Source organism: Dermacentor variabilis, chromosome 8 (assembly GCF_050947875.1).
Source record: "Dermacentor variabilis isolate Ectoservices chromosome 8, ASM5094787v1, whole genome shotgun sequence".
Classification (NCBI taxonomy): Eukaryota; Metazoa; Arthropoda; class Arachnida; order Ixodida; family Ixodidae; genus Dermacentor; species Dermacentor variabilis.
Genome location: NC_134575.1, coordinates 172,128,300 through 172,145,965, shown reverse-complemented (window position 1 = coordinate 172,145,965; position 17,666 = coordinate 172,128,300). Strand labels below are relative to the sequence as shown.

Sequence of the window (17,666 nt, the reverse complement as noted above, 5' to 3'; positions counted from 1 at the left end):
ATGCCGACCAAGCGGCAGCGAGAACCTGGAGGGATAAGGTTGTAGCTGAAGTTGTAGGGTACATTGGAAAGTTGAGAGACCTTGTGTCTCAACAGCAAGCTGTGCCAGAAGAAGTGTACAAAAAAATTGACTCATTGGACAGTTTTGTTACTTTCTGTGCTTTAAAAGTACAAGTGCAGAAGAAGATTACAGATTTCTTTTCTAAGTGAGAAAGGCAGCATTATAACTGTTAAGAACCTTGTGCTTGTTGATATGTACAAATTCAATTTCACAGATTTCTAAAACTATGGATGCCTTGTCTATTGCTCTATGAATTGCACTTCAAACTTTTGACTCTCTATGCCATGTCTTATGTTAGTCTAGTGAATATTCAGTTTGGTGAACTTTCAGTTAAGTGAACTATTTCCTTCGGTCCCTTGAAGTTCACTCAAGTGAGAGTTCACTGTACATCTTTACTCATCCGCGATGCAAGACCAAGCGAAGAAAAGCAAGAACAGACGACCAAATGTTTCAAAGCGAGCGCGAACCTTGTCGTCTGTCCTCCAACTTTAGCGGCCCGCTGATACTTCTTACGTACCATGTAGTCGTACACACAATAACAAGTTCTCATAGTTAAACAAAACATGTTTTCGCGTAATAATAAAGCTAAAGCAGCTTTTCACGTGCTGTTATAGTAGAAAATGAATCATTGTGACAGACGGAACGGTACTTGCCAAGGGCGTCTTCAAGGTGTCCTGTCTCTACGAGAACGATGCCAATCCGAATCCACAATATACCGGCATTCCTGTGCATACCACAGCGCAGCAGCGCCAGATTTCCCTCTAGGTAATGTAGTGAGAAACTCTATGGCGTCCGCAGACGGCGCTACGGCTTTTTTGCGCAAAACGCAAACGCGCGTCCAGAAACAGAGCCAAGACAGAGCCGACAGCAGAGCGAAAGCGGGAGTATGGTGGCTAGCCATAGAGTTTCATATTAGTATACCTAGAGGCAAATCTGGCGCTGCGATCGTTCAACCATCATGGGAATGATGGGAAGTACAGGCTTCGGATTGGCATTCTATTGACTGGCGAACTAGTCTAGAAGTATTTTTTTGGCAGTTTTGGTTTCGCTCCAAGCGCAATTGCTATAACCTGCAGTGGGACAGTGCAACGCAAAGCTCTCTGCCTTTTTTATGTTGCTCGGAGTGGCGATAGCGCGCTGGGCCAGCGACTGGGACGATGCTTGTGTCGCGGTATGGCGTCGAAGCCCTGACGAGAAAGCGGCGGCATCGTAAACGTTGAAAGAACATGTTTTGAGCGTTTGGACCTTGGTTTGTTAAGTGTGTTAGGTTGGAACTGTAGCGTTACGTGCTTTATGAAACTTCAGAATAGGAGAAAGAAGGCACTGCTGATACAGGACATATACAGTTGTACTTCTAGTGGCTTGACAATCAAATTTTATTGAGAGCTTCATTATGCATTGCTCGTCTGTGTGCTCATTGAAATGCGTGTTTTAGGACTTTGAGAACACAAACTTACTTGTGGTAGGAAAGATAGCTCCTTCCTGGCTGTAGTTTGGTGTCGCACAATGGGTACCCGCAAAGCCACGCTGTAACGCTTCGGAAGCGGTACACCAATATAAAATTTGATGAGGCATACTCGTAGGAGGCCACTAGCGCCCTAGCTAGCACTGCAGCAGATGTGCTTAAAAGTACTTGAAGATGTTCAGCAATCGTGACAGCCGACGCAACCTTTCGAAAGAGCGAGAGAGTTCGCAAGTGCCTGTCGTCTGCGAGAAAAGTCTCGCGTTTGCAGCGAGCGGGCGTCGTAGCAGACGACACTTGCAGCATTCCGCTCAAGGGCGCAATGCTTTGTCACAATACAACTGTTTTATTTCCAGAAATACTCGATGAGTATATTTATATACGTACATGCACGGTTGTTTTGCTGTTGCAAAAATGAATAAATGATTATTCTTTGGCGTTAAATCGGGAACAGAATCGCACAAGTATGCATACCCTGGTGTGTCCTGGTGACAAACCATAGTAAACCATGCTTCCATCTCAAAGTCATACAAAGTTTATGTAGCGTGTTGTACATTATATAACATACTGCAGAAATAGAATTAGATTTTACGCGATAATATTTGAGTATAGCTTTGTTTACTGCGCCACAAGCAAACGCCACTAGTCTGAAGACCGAAGTCAATCCGAAGCCTGTACTTCCCATCATTCCCATGTAGGTTGAGGCAACGCTCATGAGAACCCCCGCAGACACTAGCGCCACATTTCCCTCTAGGGTATTTATTTAGAAACTCTATGGTGGCTAGCGGAAGGAGAAACGCGCGACCATAAGCTGGTACTTTATTCTATGACGCAAACTTCGGCGCTCGTCGCAATGGACCCTGACAACGACAGATTGGCTCGCGATGCTGGGCTCAACTTCAGCGATTTGAGCACTGACGAGCGCGACCTGCTGCTGAGGGCTCGCGCTGCCGGCGTCGTTGCGAACTACGACGGCGGCCTCGACACCGGCTCTCCGGAGCGGGAAAGCAACGAGGGCTTCCCACGACATCACAAGGACGTGACACTCTCTCTGCTTGTTCCAAATGAAAGTTTCGCGAGCCAGCAGAACGCGCACAGCACGACGCGATAACGAAGCTACTGAAACTCGAAAGCGTGCGCGGCGCAGAGTCGAGCGCGCAGTGTCGAGCGAAAACGAAACCTTTCGACCACCCATACTACTGAAGGGAAACGTCAAAATGTTATTTTTTCGTAGAATCGAATAGACGTATACAAGCAGCATTTTCTTTCGTCTTATAATCGAATGAAATGATATTTTTAATACGAGTAGTTGAGTATTAGTAACGAAATTATGAGGAGTGCTTTCGTCATCGGGCTAGTACCGGAATGTCGCTGGGGGGTCTCAAATCGTGTCATGCATTTACCTCAATTTCTCGGTTACTAAAGCTCTCTTCGCAATTAGATTGACGCCTTAGACGTTCTAGAACATTGCTCTACCACTTTAACTTGACTTTCTGGTAACCTTTAGTGTCCCTTTAAGCGGGCGCTTTAATATCCCTGCGGCAGTCTGGGAGACAACACCGAACTACACTTTGTTAATCTTGTGTGGAGTAACACATTACATTACAAGTTTAAGTTAAGAGTTCAGAAGTGACAGCGTATTTAAATTAAACTATTTTTCATACAAAAAAGTATTCTCGCCTGAAAGGCGAAGCACTGCTTGCGATAGCAAATTATTAGACGCCTTCACGCAGCACGGTTACATTTATAAGCTGTAAGCATTCGCTTACTAACTAAATTAATAATTACTGTGTCACCCGCGTAGAGGCAAACACGAACACATATCACTCGATGACCGCGGATACTAGCTGTCAGAACGCTGGCGTCATGAAGAGCGGCAGCAGCGGCGAGCGAATTTCTCTTCGTGCAGCCTCTTGCTTCAACGCGATCTAGGCGCGCGAGGACACAGCGCACACGGAGCCATCAGCTACCTCAGGTCGGTCAGCCTTCGAACCCACCGCAGATTACCACAAACATGGGAAGCGAGCATCCGCGCCATGCGCAGCCGAGGCCGGGGGAGACGCAGGTCCCCCCTTCGTGGGCTGCTCACGCCTTCCCTTCTCACCCGCCCTTGCACGCGCGCAAAGTTGGCGCGCGCCGTCCCCATCTGCCTCGCTTGCGCAAGACGCCGCTCCACCAGCCCACCGTCCTAGGCTCACCCTCGCATGCTTTCCTTCGTACCTACAGCGTGCGGCGCACGGCCGCGGTTTAATCGCGCTTGGACTTTACACGGAACATGGCGATGACGGCAGGAATTCGCCCGGAGTGTTCATATAATCGTTATCGCAATAAAAGTGCAGAGCATCCCTCAAAAATACGAGTTAGTAGTTTGCAAGCTACTCGCCGCAAGTAATAGCATTTACTTTTATCAAGGAAAAGAAGGCGAGAGGACGGAGCGCTACCAACAACCATCCAGTTTCATTGCTAGCGAAGCAATCTATAGCCACAGGTGAAATAGTGCAAAGGATAAATTTACAGACACGTAGTAGCGCTCTGTCCTGCCACCTTCTGCCGTTCCTTTCAGGTTGTGCGACAAAATAAAAAAACGGGGGGGGGGAGCCTTTCCCACGATGAAGGTATGTTTCGCATTCAGCCCTAGCAGCTACTCTGTGGCACTTACCCGTGCGGTTCGGTCGATTTCCGTGGGGTAACAAATACCTTCGTGATTCTCGGCTTCAGCAACTACTCGAATTTCACGCGCTCTTTTGACGGTGAAATAACTCGTTGGAAACGGATATCGAATGACAAATTACCGAATCATTCGTGTCATAGGATCGCTTACCGTGGTCTCATTCGAATTGCTCTTGATACATACACGAGAAGTTAGGTCAACAAATTGTCGCTAGTTATTTACAAAACCAGAGCGATTCACGTAATGCGTAGGTTGTGGTCCGCCTCCCACCGTCATCAAGTAGTTTCTTTGCCCACGCTTGAGTCAAAGCTGCATACAACATCCCCTATGCTTCGATTGCCGTCATATAGTTGTGCCTAACAAAAGTCAGGCCCTCTCATTACCGTTCTCATTCATTGCGGCAAAGCAACGATTTTGATCATCGACTCAAACTACACGTGAAACGCCCAGCGCGTATACTGATCTCGTGTGAACGAGACAGAGGGGAGGGAGGGACATATGGTAGCGCATACCGGTCCCCAGTTCTTGTCCTTGTCCTTCTCCGGTCCGGAGACTCGCTTCAGGTGGTCCATGTACTCCTCGAACGAGACGATGCCGTTCTTGTCGGTGTCCATGAGCTCGATGGCCTCGGTGACCACCACGCCGCGCACGCGCTCGTCCTCCTCGGGGTGCAGGAAGCTCTTGAACTCGGCCTTGTCCAGGGCGCCGTCGTTGTCGAAGTCGGCCAGCTTCCAGCGGCGCTCGGTGCGCTCGAGCATCGCCTTCGCCGCCTTGCCCTCTTCGCCGGCCTTCTCGAGGTCTGCGAGAGGCGCAATCAGTCGGCGCCAGCGAGCGTGGCCGGTGTCCCGTAAAACGCGCGTGAAACGTTCAGCATGCGCGAGCACTGTCACGACTGGTACGTATGGACCGCAACCACATGGGAAATATAACAGGACCAAGTGAGCTACTCTGTTCGGCAGCGGTACGCGGGCTTTAAGGAGAACAGAGAATTCAGTGGCCTTGTGACACTTTCAAGCGTCCTCATATATATAGTTGCAGTTGGTCGTGCAAAGTGCACGCATCGTACAGCCATCAATAGAGTTAAAGAATTCAACTTAAAAATTTTTATCGATTGCACCCATGTACATTGGTCGTTCAAGAGCAACAGAAAAAAAAAAGGGGGGGGGAACACACGAAGCTATAGCGGAATGTTGTTCAAAATTGGACAATATTGTTTAATGAAATACTACTGAATTGTGTACTGAAAGGAACCACGTGTGTTTGTGCTGTATCAAGGGGCACAAATGAGTGAGGAGCCGCGGAAAATAGCTTGCCTGATATTTAAAAATAAAATTATTTTGGCAAACAAGACAAGCATTTCGCGTGCGCTTAACGCGCGAGCTTTTGTGTCGGCGATGCTTTGTCGACGTTTCTAACTGCATCAACAGTGCTTAAGGTCAACAGGTGATTATAAGCAGAATGACTCGTATATCGAACTACCACTGCAAGACCGCACGCAGGACATGGAGCGCACTGTGCCCTGTAATTATTTATCAACCTAATCGAGGAGTAACCAAAATAAATGAACAACATTAGACACCCTTAATAAAAATTAAATTCTCGGGTTTTACATGCCACAACCAGGATAGAAAGCATGCCGTAGGGGGACGGTCTCCAGAATCATTTTGACCACCGGAGGCTTCCTTACGTGCGACTAATGCGAGGTGCACGAACCTTTTCGCACTTTGCCTCGATCGTAATGCGTTTGGTACCGCACCCTCAGGCTTAGCAGCGCAACACCAAAGCCACGAACGCCACCACGGCGGGTAACGTTAGAGAGCTCGATAACAGACCTGATACCAAAGGCGCCATGCTTGGTAACCCAGAAACACGCACCGATCTAACAGTCATGTATTAAACCCACACAGAAAACTGAAACGAAGAAGACACGCACTTTCCAAGTACTAATTTCGCACCGCTACTTCTCCAGTCGCTAAAGATTAAATTCGCCTCACATCCGAAACACTGCCGATACTGCTCATTCTGGTGCAAATAGCAAGTGAAGAACGTAGTTATCTTCGTATTTAAATTTTCCACGACTTTACCACGTTTAAATTCTTCTGAGATGGATTGACAGACCCGATGTGTGCAGGAAACCAGCGGATTTCGATCCCTTGGCTGTCCATCTCACCGATCAGCTGGGCAGCCCTTTTGGTTACAAAGCCTTTGGTAAATTAAGTGTCTAATGACCATGTTAGAGTCACTAAATTCGCGTCCACTTATTCCTTAACGCCAATGATATCGTTACTTGTTCCGCGATTGTTGTGTCTTTAGTTATGATTGTAATAGCATCCCGAGTGAGACTATCTGTATCCGCTAATACTGCCGTTAAGGCTTTCTTTCCTCTCATCCATCCAGCATCTACAAAAGCCGCATGTTTTCTGTCGAGTTCCATCTCTTACAAGAGGGCTTTGGCCCACTGCCTTTCTTTTTTCCAGGTTGTGCACCGGGTGTATATTTCTAGGGAAAGAAGTCGTCTTGATTATCTCTCTAATGCTATCTTTTAGTTCTACTGTGTCTCCACCTGAAATTTTGTATTCGGTTGGGCACCACCTTACCTCTTCGAGTATTGCTCTACCTGACCTTGTTCCAGAGAGCCTCTCTCTGTGGGCAATTTGCTGAGCTTCAATTATCTCGGCTACCTATTGTGTTGCGGAGCCCCAGGTTCATTAATTTACCATCCTGCGTGTGAATCGGCAACGCAGCTGCACGCCGACTTACTCTCCGTGCGCTTCGCCACCAGGACCTCAATAATATACAGGAGGAGAACTGGGACCAATTACATACAATGAAATCACAAAGCATTTCCACATGAACAGAAGGTAATTCCCAGTGTCACACGCTTATCTCAATAGAGCTCAAGTGGCGACTGAGATTGTTACAGGCAAGAACTTATCTGAGCCCAAACTTTATTAACAAGCTATATCGAGAAAGAGAGGTACCAATCCAATGCGAGAAGTGTAATGGCATCATTACTCTGGATCATATGCTTTGGTATTGTCCTGCGTCTTTCACAGACTGTGGAAAGGAAAGAGACTGGTGGCGACGAGTCCCTCACAGTGGAGTTCTTTTACATCAAGTATACAGGTTGTCCAGGAGGCCCACGATACGGCCGTAAGGTTAAGCATTACTGCCCCGACGTGGAAGCCGCGTGCGTCAACCTAAGGGTTCATCTTCAGGACCTGAATAAAGTTCATCATACCATACCGTACCATACCATTCTTTATACCATAAGACTTTACCTTGCGTATTGTGCCCTTTCTTTACGAGTCAGTCTTCCGAGCATTATTTCCTGGTATATGTCAAGTGGAAGTGTGCTGTTTCGTGTTTATGTTGCCCATTTGTTTATGTAAACAATTGTGCTTTGTGTGCACAGTTTACCATCACATAACCGATTGCGTGATTTTCTATGCCTAACTATGCGTGTATACTTTCATTATTCGTATTTATGTCAACCTTCACCGATAATGAAGCAGTGATCGCATATATTTCTATTGGCGTAACTGATGTCCCAAGCTGCCACTCGTGTGGGTGGCGTCGTCAAGCTGCTTAGTTTAGAATGGTATTAAGCCGAGCTCTTGTACAAGGCGAGTTTGAACAGCTAAACTTAAACACAAGGTGAAGGACTCGTTGACAGTTCTGCGACGTCCTTATCGATTCCTTTATTATTATTATTACTATTAAATGCGTGTGCAGAAGTTTGCATCATCGGTGATGCTCGTTACTCCTCTTAGGCAAACGGTATATAGCAAAGATAGGCTGGCTCAAACAAACGATGTAGAATATTAACATAAACTCTAAATTTGACGTAGTAGTTCTGCGGAAACCCGCAAGGTGGAGAGAAGTAATGAATAAAGGGAAAATGAGACATCCACCCGTTCGTAGCAATTGCTACAAAGGAAACCCATACGGGTTCCTCGAAAGAAAAGCCTCATGGTTGAAGAAAAATTCGTCCTCGTCCGGGACTCGAACCCGGGACTACCGCCTTTCCGGGGCAGCCGCTCTACCATCTGAGCTAACCAGGCGGCTAGCAGATGGCAGAGCGAAGTCGAATTTGTCGACAACACGAAGCAAAGGCAAGAGTTTGACGTAGTAGTTCTGCGGAAACCCGCAAGGTGGAGAGAAGTAATGAATAAAGGGAAAATGAGACATCCACCCGTTCGTAGCAATTGCTACAAAGGAAACCCATACGGGTTCCTCGAAAGAAAAGCCTCATAGTTGAAGAAAAATTCGTCCTGGTCCGGGACTCGAACCCGGGACCACCGCCTTTCCGGGGCAGCCGCTCTACCATCTGAGCTAACCAGGCGGCTAGCAGATGGCAGAGCGAAGTCGAATTTGTCAACAACACGAAGCAAAGGCAAGAGTTTGACGTAGTAGTTCTGCGGAAACCCGCAAGGTGGAGAGAAGTAATGAATAAATTCATAAACTCTAAATAATTGTCAAAATGCGCTAACGCGAAGTTCAGAAAGTTCAAATTTCCCTCTGGCCATAGTTGAGCTTTTCAGACAGGCGTTTAGCTTAGCAGCTTTTACGCGCTGCCCCTTCCTTCGCAACGAAGGAAAAATAGCTTCACCAGATTCGGTCAGACACATCAACAGGAGCAAGCTCCGCCACTGACCTCTGTCTGGGAAGGAGAGCTTCTTGTACGTCTCCCACTTGAGCACCTTGACACCCGGCACCTTCTCCTGCATCTCCTTGTCGAAGTAGAGCCACTGCTTGTCGATGCTGTCCAGGATGAGGCGGCTGTGGAACTTCTTCAGGTACTGCTTGAGCTCCGCAGAGTTCACGTACTTGTCGCCATCCTTGTCCAGCTCCTCGTCAAAGAGCTTGTGCAGGTGCTGCTGCACGACCTCTGCATCGGGAAGGAGCAATGCGGAACCGCAATGAAATATAAAAATAAACGTCACAATTTCGTCCGAAAGCTGCAGAAGAATTATGAGCGATCGCAAGGAATTACAACTCTAGACAAACTAATGCTTTTATTCCACTAAAGAGAAACATTTAATCAGTTTACACTGCTGAAGTACAATTTGAAAACTACTGTCGTCAATTTCCCGGTAATAGGCTAATTATAAGGCGAGAACAAAGTTCTGCGCTGCATTCTGCAAATTTTGCACCGAATCCCCAGAGCCGGTCTGTGAGTGTGTCGTCGCGGATTTTAACCCATTTGCTCGCATTTGGGCCATCGATTTTGAGTAAAAGTTACCGAAGCTTGTTAACTTCATTCGTTGCCTCCTGTGGAATACAATTTAGTCCACCTTTATCGATAACAAGCTGTCTGGTATCGTTAACTGCCGCGCGCGCACGCACACACACACACACTATGCATATATACATATATATACATATACATGACGTATATATATATATATATATATATATATATATATATATATATATATATATATATATATATATATGTATGTATATATACATACATATATATATACATACATATATACACATACATACATATATATACATACATACATACATACATACATACATACATACATACATACATACATACATACATACATACATACATACATGCATATATACATACATACATATATACATACATACATATATACATACATACATATATACATATATATATGCATACATATATATATGCATACATATATATATACATATATATATATATAATTTACTCATGTAAGGCACGCACTTCTGTTTCGATATATTTATATGGCGCGGACCTTGCACAAGGCAGGCTTATGGCTAACCACTAAAATCTCGAACAGCCGTCAGATCTACCGGGACGCAAATACCTAAAATAGAACTGGGGGCTGATTGTAGACACGTATAGGGTAGCCGACCGATTTTGCGGACACGGACTAGTGCCATCTTTTAGCGGCTCGCTGGAATTCACCAGAGCGCTACAATGCGCGTCACGCCCAGCGAAATATATTTTCAAATTTTTCGCACCCCAAATTGCAGTTGCGGGCCTTACGCAAGGGCGAGCTCTCACGCGAGTATATAGGGCACATTCATGTGCAGCAACTCTGGCGCATGTGAAGGATAAGCCACGGAACATTTTTTTTTCTTCCTTTCCTCCAACGCTTCCTCGCCTCATGCCCTAACCACTGGCGCGCGCCGAAGAGTCAAATGCGTCAAAAGCGTCGGTCGGGAACACGGCGAAGCGGAACGTCGCGCAGCGATTTGTCTACTGCCGAAGCTAGAAGTTTGCCGACGCGTGGCGAAGTTGCGCCGGCGTGCACCAATGAGAGGCTGCGACACGTCGCAGGCGTCAACCAATCGGAGGCTGTGGAGCCTCCGCCTGCTATGCCTGTAATGGCCGACCATGCGAAGGCGCCGGCACCAACGATCGTCCGAGTTCTTTGGACGCACGACGCGCGCGACAGTGTTCCTGAAAGATAGTGTTGTAATAGTAGGCCGACAACGACACGACCGACCGACCGACGACCGTGGGTTGTGACAGTGCGACGTGGATCCGAAGCGACTTCGAACGACGCCGACTATTCCAACTTGCCCACTGGGTTCCGCCGGGCTCAGTGCGATCATCTGCCAGAACAGCAAACCGAATCACGATTGCCGCAATGTCTGTGCTTGTTGTATGTGTATTTTGTTGTGCTCAAAACGAATGGAAACATGTTTACAAGCTCCGAAGTCTGGATAATCAACACTCGCCTATCGCCGATGTTGTTTACGTTACGCGTACGCCTAGCGCGTCCATCGATTTCGTAACTGGCGAGTGAACGAACTCACCTGAGAAACTGTCAAAGGAAATGAATTTTCAGGTCCGCTTGGTGCCGCAGTGATTTAAAATATGGCACTCCTGGCTTCGTGTGACCCGTGATGTGGTGAATGAACCGTGTGGAAGTTGGGCTGGTCAACCGCTGCGTGTTTCGTATGGTGTCGGTTGACTCAAGTTTAACGGGCAAGCTCTGCGCTGTTTCCAGTGGTAAAAATAACTTCGGAAAGCGAAAGACAGTACATAATCAGCCGTGCCGCCTGTTTCAGCTGACACTGCGCTCTTCTACTCGGCATGTGAATCTACTTCAGTACAAGTTCACTGTACTCATTCACTCACTTCTTTCAAGTGCGTCCGTCTTTCTGGCTAGTTGGGGATAAATCGCTCGTGTAGCAATCAAGAACACTGACGCACTACTGAAGCATACGTGACAACGCAGTCATGTTTGAGTCAGTGTGTCCTTATAGTTGAGCACTGCAAAAAGAAATTATCTGTTTGCAACGTGTGCCCTGTGTGCAGTGCATAGCAGGACCTGCATCATGCAAGACCTATGCATGTAGCAGCGTGTACCACGATTGCTTCGATGCCCGCTTCAGAAGCAGCAAGTACTGAGTCAATGAAACTGTAATTGATTTTTTATCTCACTTTTTGTTTATGGAAAGTGTAGATGGTGTGAGTGCACTGTGGGGAAGGTGAAAAGGTGTCATCAGTGTTTTGTGCATTCGGTATGCTTAAACTGCTGGAATCCCTTCAGCTTCTACTAAAATGTTTCTTGCTGCGATACTATAAATTGTAGTTAGGACAAAGATCGACTCAAAACCAAGTTACTAATTCATCTGCACAGAATGTGTTTGATTAACAAGTTAACACTTCCACAACAACACTATGCCGATGCACAGCATATGTGCTTACAATAAATACATTCCGTAAAGGTGAACGACTGGGCCTACAATATCAAACTTTGTAGTAGCACCGTAAAAAGTGCTGCCATGCGTATCAGCCACAACGAAACTGCTGCACGTCCAACCTTCTTCCTTGGAGGCACTTCTATAAAGACTGTTCGGGCCCTTCCCATTCTGGGTGTAACATATAGCTCTTCCCTCAACTTTTCCGCATATGTCATCAGCACTCTATGTAAGCGCCGGCCCATTCTTGGGTTTGTGTCCCGTGTCTCCCTTCCCTGATGATCTAAGGTTTTCCTAGCACTCTACACTTCTATCATTCTGTCACGACTTGAGTACTGCTCATCAGTATAGTTCCCGTACCAAACTCGCGACGCTAACAAAATTAAGCTTGTTCAGCGCTGGACAATACGCACCGTTTACTCGCGTCTTTTCGGTTGTCACAAGCTTGTGCCAGCCTTCGAGGATTGCCTCAAACCCCTCTAGTAGCACACCCTGCAATACCAGCGCTATATTGAACTAGTCTATACTGCAGGGTCCTTAACGACTCTCTGGACAGCACTAATCTTTCTTCAGTTCGTCTGAACAAGTGGTCAGCACAGCCTGAGCCCTCATCGCGCCTCTATGGCCCGACACCACATCTCCATGATTATACCTGGCATACGGAGCGTTCTCTCCACCCCCCTGGCGATTTGGATTCTCCTTCCTTGGAACCAGACTGAATTGGCACTCCTGTGTGTTGCGCACCTGTCGAATGTGTGCGTGTGTGCCGTGCTGTGTTATTGAGCAAGTGTGTGTGCACGTGGAGGGGAAGGAAGTGTCTTCTGCATCCTGCAAATTCCTGCTCTAGCTGGCTGGTTATCAGATGCTCTAACATACCCGCATCAACCTTTTTTTAGTCTAGTGTGCCAAGTTACCACAAAGATGATTATTATTATTATTATTATTATTATTATTATTATTATTATTATTATTATTATTATTATTATTATTATTATTATTATTATTATTACTACGACCGCACTGATTGTGTTGAAGCCAGCGTGACACATAAGTCAAGATATTTCTGAAGCTTTGTGGGCTCTGTCTTCTAAAAAGAGTGCCAAAGATGTACGTTTTCTTCATGAAAATACTGGTGTTGTCTCGAACACAGCTGATACTTTTGCAGAACATTTCTGTTTGCTATATGGCATGGAATATGCTTCAAGTAACCTTCCTTCTCAGTCTGGCACAGTGTATGCTAACAGTCAATGAAAACCTTGTTTTCAGGTTTACGAAGTGCCTTAAACCTTCACTTTCTTGCGGTGTTGATGGTATTTCCTCCGCAGAGCTTAACCCTTTGAGACGCTGTCTACACAATTGTGCAACAGCAGGAGAGTGCTTCAATAGCAAAAGCACTGAAGAAAGTAATGGTATTTAAAATGTGTTTCATACATCTTGAAACACTTATTATTGGAACTGTGCTGCAATATTGAATAACGTGCAGAATGCTTTAACAAAATGAGTGGGAAGGTAGATGGCTGGGTGCTTTTACTCTGTGTCAGTATGTTGTATGTAGCGGGTTCACTTCTTTCATTGTTTTTTTACTACGTCGTGCACCAGCCATAATTTTCAAGTGGCTGGATAAGTGCTTTTCAAGCTTTTCAAAACACGAAATAGTACATGTTCTCATATTTTGTGTTCCTGTAGTGAGTTTTCGCATGGAGTTGAAATTTTGTAAACTTGACAAAACTCGCTAAACAATTGAAAATTCTTAATATTTGGTGCAGCTGTACACTTTCTACGATTCTGAAGATGCAAGAGATGTGGTAAAAGCAACTTTTCAATCAACGGGATAAAGTGGTGTCTGAAAGGGTTAAGACGTATAGAAGCATACTTGTTCCCCCTTCTCACATGCATCTTCAATAGTTCCCTAAGGTCTAGTACCTTTTCTAGCACTCGGAACATTGTGCATGGGCATGAACATTGCCCATGCACAAATCAGGTGCTAGATGTGCATTTACTAACTGCCGACCTATATCTATCCTATTCAGTGCGTCAGGTGTTTGGATCGATATGGGATTCCTCGCTTTCTGTTAGTGCTAAGAGCATTTTAATGAATGAACAGCATGACTTTGTGTGGCAACAACTTAAAACTCTTTGAGACTGTTAACAGTGTTCACCACTGCATCGACTTCCAAAAAGACATTTTTTCACTCTCAAACTGGTGCAGAAACAATAAGTACTCTTGAATGCTTCCAACACTATGGCATTAAGTTGTATGCACAAAACGCACCATGTGAAATTTTGATACACCCTAGGTGATGCTCCACCCCTTAGGGTAGAAGAAATGAAAGATCTTGGTGTGTACTTCGACAAAATGCTAAGCTTCTCTTCACATAGATAATCACATAACAGGCCCTTCATGCTCTTGGAATTGAATGCCTTATATTGCACGATTTCCACTCACGTGTTGTGCTTCTGAAATTCTGCTGTGTGCCTCCAACTACTAGAGTATGCCTCTGTAGGAGGGGGGTGCAATGAGCAAATCTATATCTCACCTCATTGAACGCATCCAGAATAAATTGATATCTATCTTAAAGCACCACTTTTGCCATTCTGGCGACCACAGTTGAGCCTTCTCAAATATACTTCAGCTCGCACCTCTATATTCAAGTCTTAATTAGTCACACCTTTTGTTCCTGTATAAGGTGGTCCATGACATTATACATTCCTTAAAGCTTCTTGATCATATGCATTTGTTCGTGCCGCAACAGTATACTGTTACGTTTCGCCTACGACGCGCGGTTTAGCCGGCGCGACTGCAACAAAGCGGCAGACATTTTGGCCCGTTCGGCGTCGCCGCTACGCTCCCCGCCAAGCGCGTCCAGGCATGTTCCGATGCCACGTGTCTTCATGTGCGTGTGTGAGTGTATGTGCCATTGTGCCCGACCGGAGGCGATACGACAGTAGAAGTCACCTTCTCCTCCCAGCCATTGTGCCCGACCGGAGGCGATACGACAGTAGAAGTCACCTTCTCCTCCCAGCCATTGTGCCCGACCGGAGGCGCTACGACAGTAGGAGTTACCTTCTCCTCCCAGCCATTGTGCCCGACCGGAGGCGATACGACAGTAGGAGTTACCTTCTCCTCCCAGTCTTTGTGCCCGACCGGCGGCGCTACGACAGTATGCGTCACCTTATCTCATTGTACAATCACGTGCTCGTCTATTGAGGGGTTCCTTCTTGCCCTCAACTGCGAGAGTGTAAAAACAGCTGCCCCCGGACGAAAAAGGAGAGGGCTCCGATTTCTTCTGTTGAGTAAAGTGCTCTCCCGTCTCTATACTTCGGTCAACCTGACCGCCAACTCTTTGCGATGTTAAAATAAACAAGTTGTTTTGTTGTTACCAGTCGACTCATGCTTTGCCGGGACCTTCGGATGCTTCCAGTTGTACCCCAGGCCGCCAGGCCAACGCTACCCTTGGGGCTTGTGACCCAGGTGCAACTACGGGCGTCAGCGCCGAGTTCCCAACAGGTCGTACCATCGGTGCGACCACAACAACCGTTGCCATCGGTGGGATTCAAACAACTGTCTGCCAGCGGTGAGATCGCGACAACGGAGGCCAGCAGCGAAGAGATGCAGTTGACTGTATGCTGAGCAGCTCAACGACGATCCGGGAGCAGTGCAACGAGCCCTGTGTGATGACTGGTTGCCTGCAGCGGAACGACTGCGCTGAACTCTTGGCTGCGAGGTTTGGTGAGTGCGGGACTTTCTTCTTCTGAGCTTTGCCAGGCTTTTGTTAGTGTCAGAAACAGAGCTGGTAGTTGTGGTTGTCGTTGCTGCCGGGTTAGATTGCGGCAAGACAATAATAGGCAGTAGAGAAAGCAGCATTCAGAGCAGCCACGGATTTGAAGTCGTTGCGCAAACCGAAATTGCTGGAGCTTGCAAGAGAGTTGGGTCTGGATGTCTCAGACAAACTCAGAAAACCAGAACTGCTAAGGGCTATTCTTGAGTTAGAAGCTGAGGATGACGAGCTGTCGGAACGCCTTGAGACCATTGAGGAGAGGGAGACGGCAAAAAGACAGGAGAGCGAACTTAAAGAACAAAAAGAGCGAGAGCAACAAGAGAAAAAAGAAGTGCGCGACCGTCAACACGCGTTGGAAATGAAGCGTCTCGAGATTGAGATGGAACGCGCTCGTAATGGAAGTCAGGCACACGGTGCAGGAGAACGAGTATTATTCAAAATGACTGACCTGATGCGGCCGTTTAAGCTTGGAGAGGACATTGGTTTGTTCCTGGTTAACTTTGAGCGAACGTGCGAGAAGCAGGGGTTCTCTCGGGAAACGTGGCCACAGCGCTTGCTCACTTTGTTACCCGGCGAGGCGGCCGACGTAGTCGCTCGCTTGGATAGAGAGGAGGCAGAGGATTTCGACAAAGTGAAATCGAGTCTGCTAAAAAAGTACAGGCTGTCAGCGGAGGCGTTCCGTCGGAAGTTTCGGGAAAGTGAGAAAGGCAAGAGTGAGTCATATACAGAGTTTGCGTACAAGCTTATGTCAAACATGCAGGAGTGGCTCAAAGAAGAGAAAGCGTTTGGTGACCACGATAAAGTTCTGCAGTGCTTCGGGCTAGAACAGTTTTATAGTCGGTTACCTGAGAACGTGCGGTACTGGGTCTTGGATAGGCCAGACGTTTGTACGGTGGCTAAAGCCGCTGAGCTAGCCGAGGAGTTTGTGACGCGTCGGGCTCGCGGAGCTAAGGACGGTCAAAAGGGTGAATTTGGCTCCAAGTTTGAGAGGCCGAAGTTCACGCCCATGAGATTAAAGGGGGACACGCGTAGTGCGGATGCGAGCGAAAGCAGTCCGACAGAACGTAAGGAGACGGCGGCAGCCAAACGCAGAAAGCGGTTCGAGAAGAGGCGAGCGCGCGTGTGTTATACGTGCCAGAAGCCGGGTCACTTTTCGGCGCAGTGTCCGGAAACAACACCAAAAGTTGTGTTTTTTTCATTATGCAGCACTGACGAGAACATGAAGCTTCTCGAGCCTTACATGCGAGACCTCCTTGTAAACGGGAAAGAGTGCCGAGTGCTTCGCGATTCCGCAGCTACGATGGATGTAGTTCACCCCTCTTACGTAGAACCCCATATGTTCACGGGCGAGTGCGCATGGATCAAGCAAGCCGTGGAAGCTCATAGCGTGTGTCTGCCAGTAGCAAAAGTGCTTATTGAAGGACCTTTCGGAGCGCTTGAGACGGAGGCGGCAGTGTCATCTATGCTGCCCCCCCCAGTACCCGTACCTATTTTCAAACAGGTCCGATCACCTCCTGCGCGAGAAGGGGCTTTTGTTTGGTGAGGCTAGCGTTCAGGCCTTAACCAGATCGAAGGTTCGGGAGCTCGCTGCAAAGGCCGACGTTATCAAACAATGAAAAAGGGTCAGAGGCGCAGCAAGCCGATATTCAGAGCACGCCTGATCTGAATAAAATTGAGTATGTAACGTTAAAGGCACCCGATACTGGAGAGGCAAATCCCGATGCGGGAAAGTTAGAAGAGCTATCTGCAGATTTGCTCATCGCGCCTACGTCAGATGGACTTGATAGGTTGCTAAAAGTCAGCCGGTCGGCTTTGATAGCCGAGCAAAAGAAGGATGGTAGCCTAGAAAACATACGCTGCAATGTCAAGGAAGGTATCGCCAGGAAAAATGCGCGTTTTGTGGAAAGAGGTGGAGTCCTGTACCGGAAGTATCTAGACCGCAGGGGAGTGGAGTTCGATCAGCTGATCGTTCCTCAATACTATCGTCAGGATCTGTTGCGCTTGACGCATG

General features: G+C 47.0%; 1 protein-coding gene and 1 non-coding gene across 5 annotated transcripts in view; both read right to left on the bottom strand.

Moving 5' to 3' along the window:
- LOC142590727 (calumenin-A-like) overlaps positions 1 to 17,666 on the bottom strand; it is a 50,918-nt gene that overhangs the window by 2,703 nt on the left and 30,549 nt on the right. For 3 of the 4 annotated variants that reach the window (XM_075703157.1, XM_075703158.1, XM_075703156.1), the window contains exons 3-4: positions 8,851 to 9,084; positions 4,706 to 4,992 (exon numbers count right to left, since the gene is read on the bottom strand). In XM_075703157.1, the coding sequence (XP_075559272.1) occupies positions 4,706 to 4,992; positions 8,851 to 9,084 (521 nt within the window). Of the gene's footprint in view, positions 1 to 1,436; positions 1,596 to 4,705; positions 4,993 to 8,850; positions 9,085 to 17,666 lie in introns of those variants that run through there. The other variant, XM_075703159.1, reaches the window with a different exon arrangement.
- On the bottom strand, positions 8,464 to 8,538 carry TRNAS-GGA (transfer RNA serine (anticodon GGA)). Its single transcript has one exon. It is a non-coding gene; the product is annotated as a tRNA-Ser (tRNA).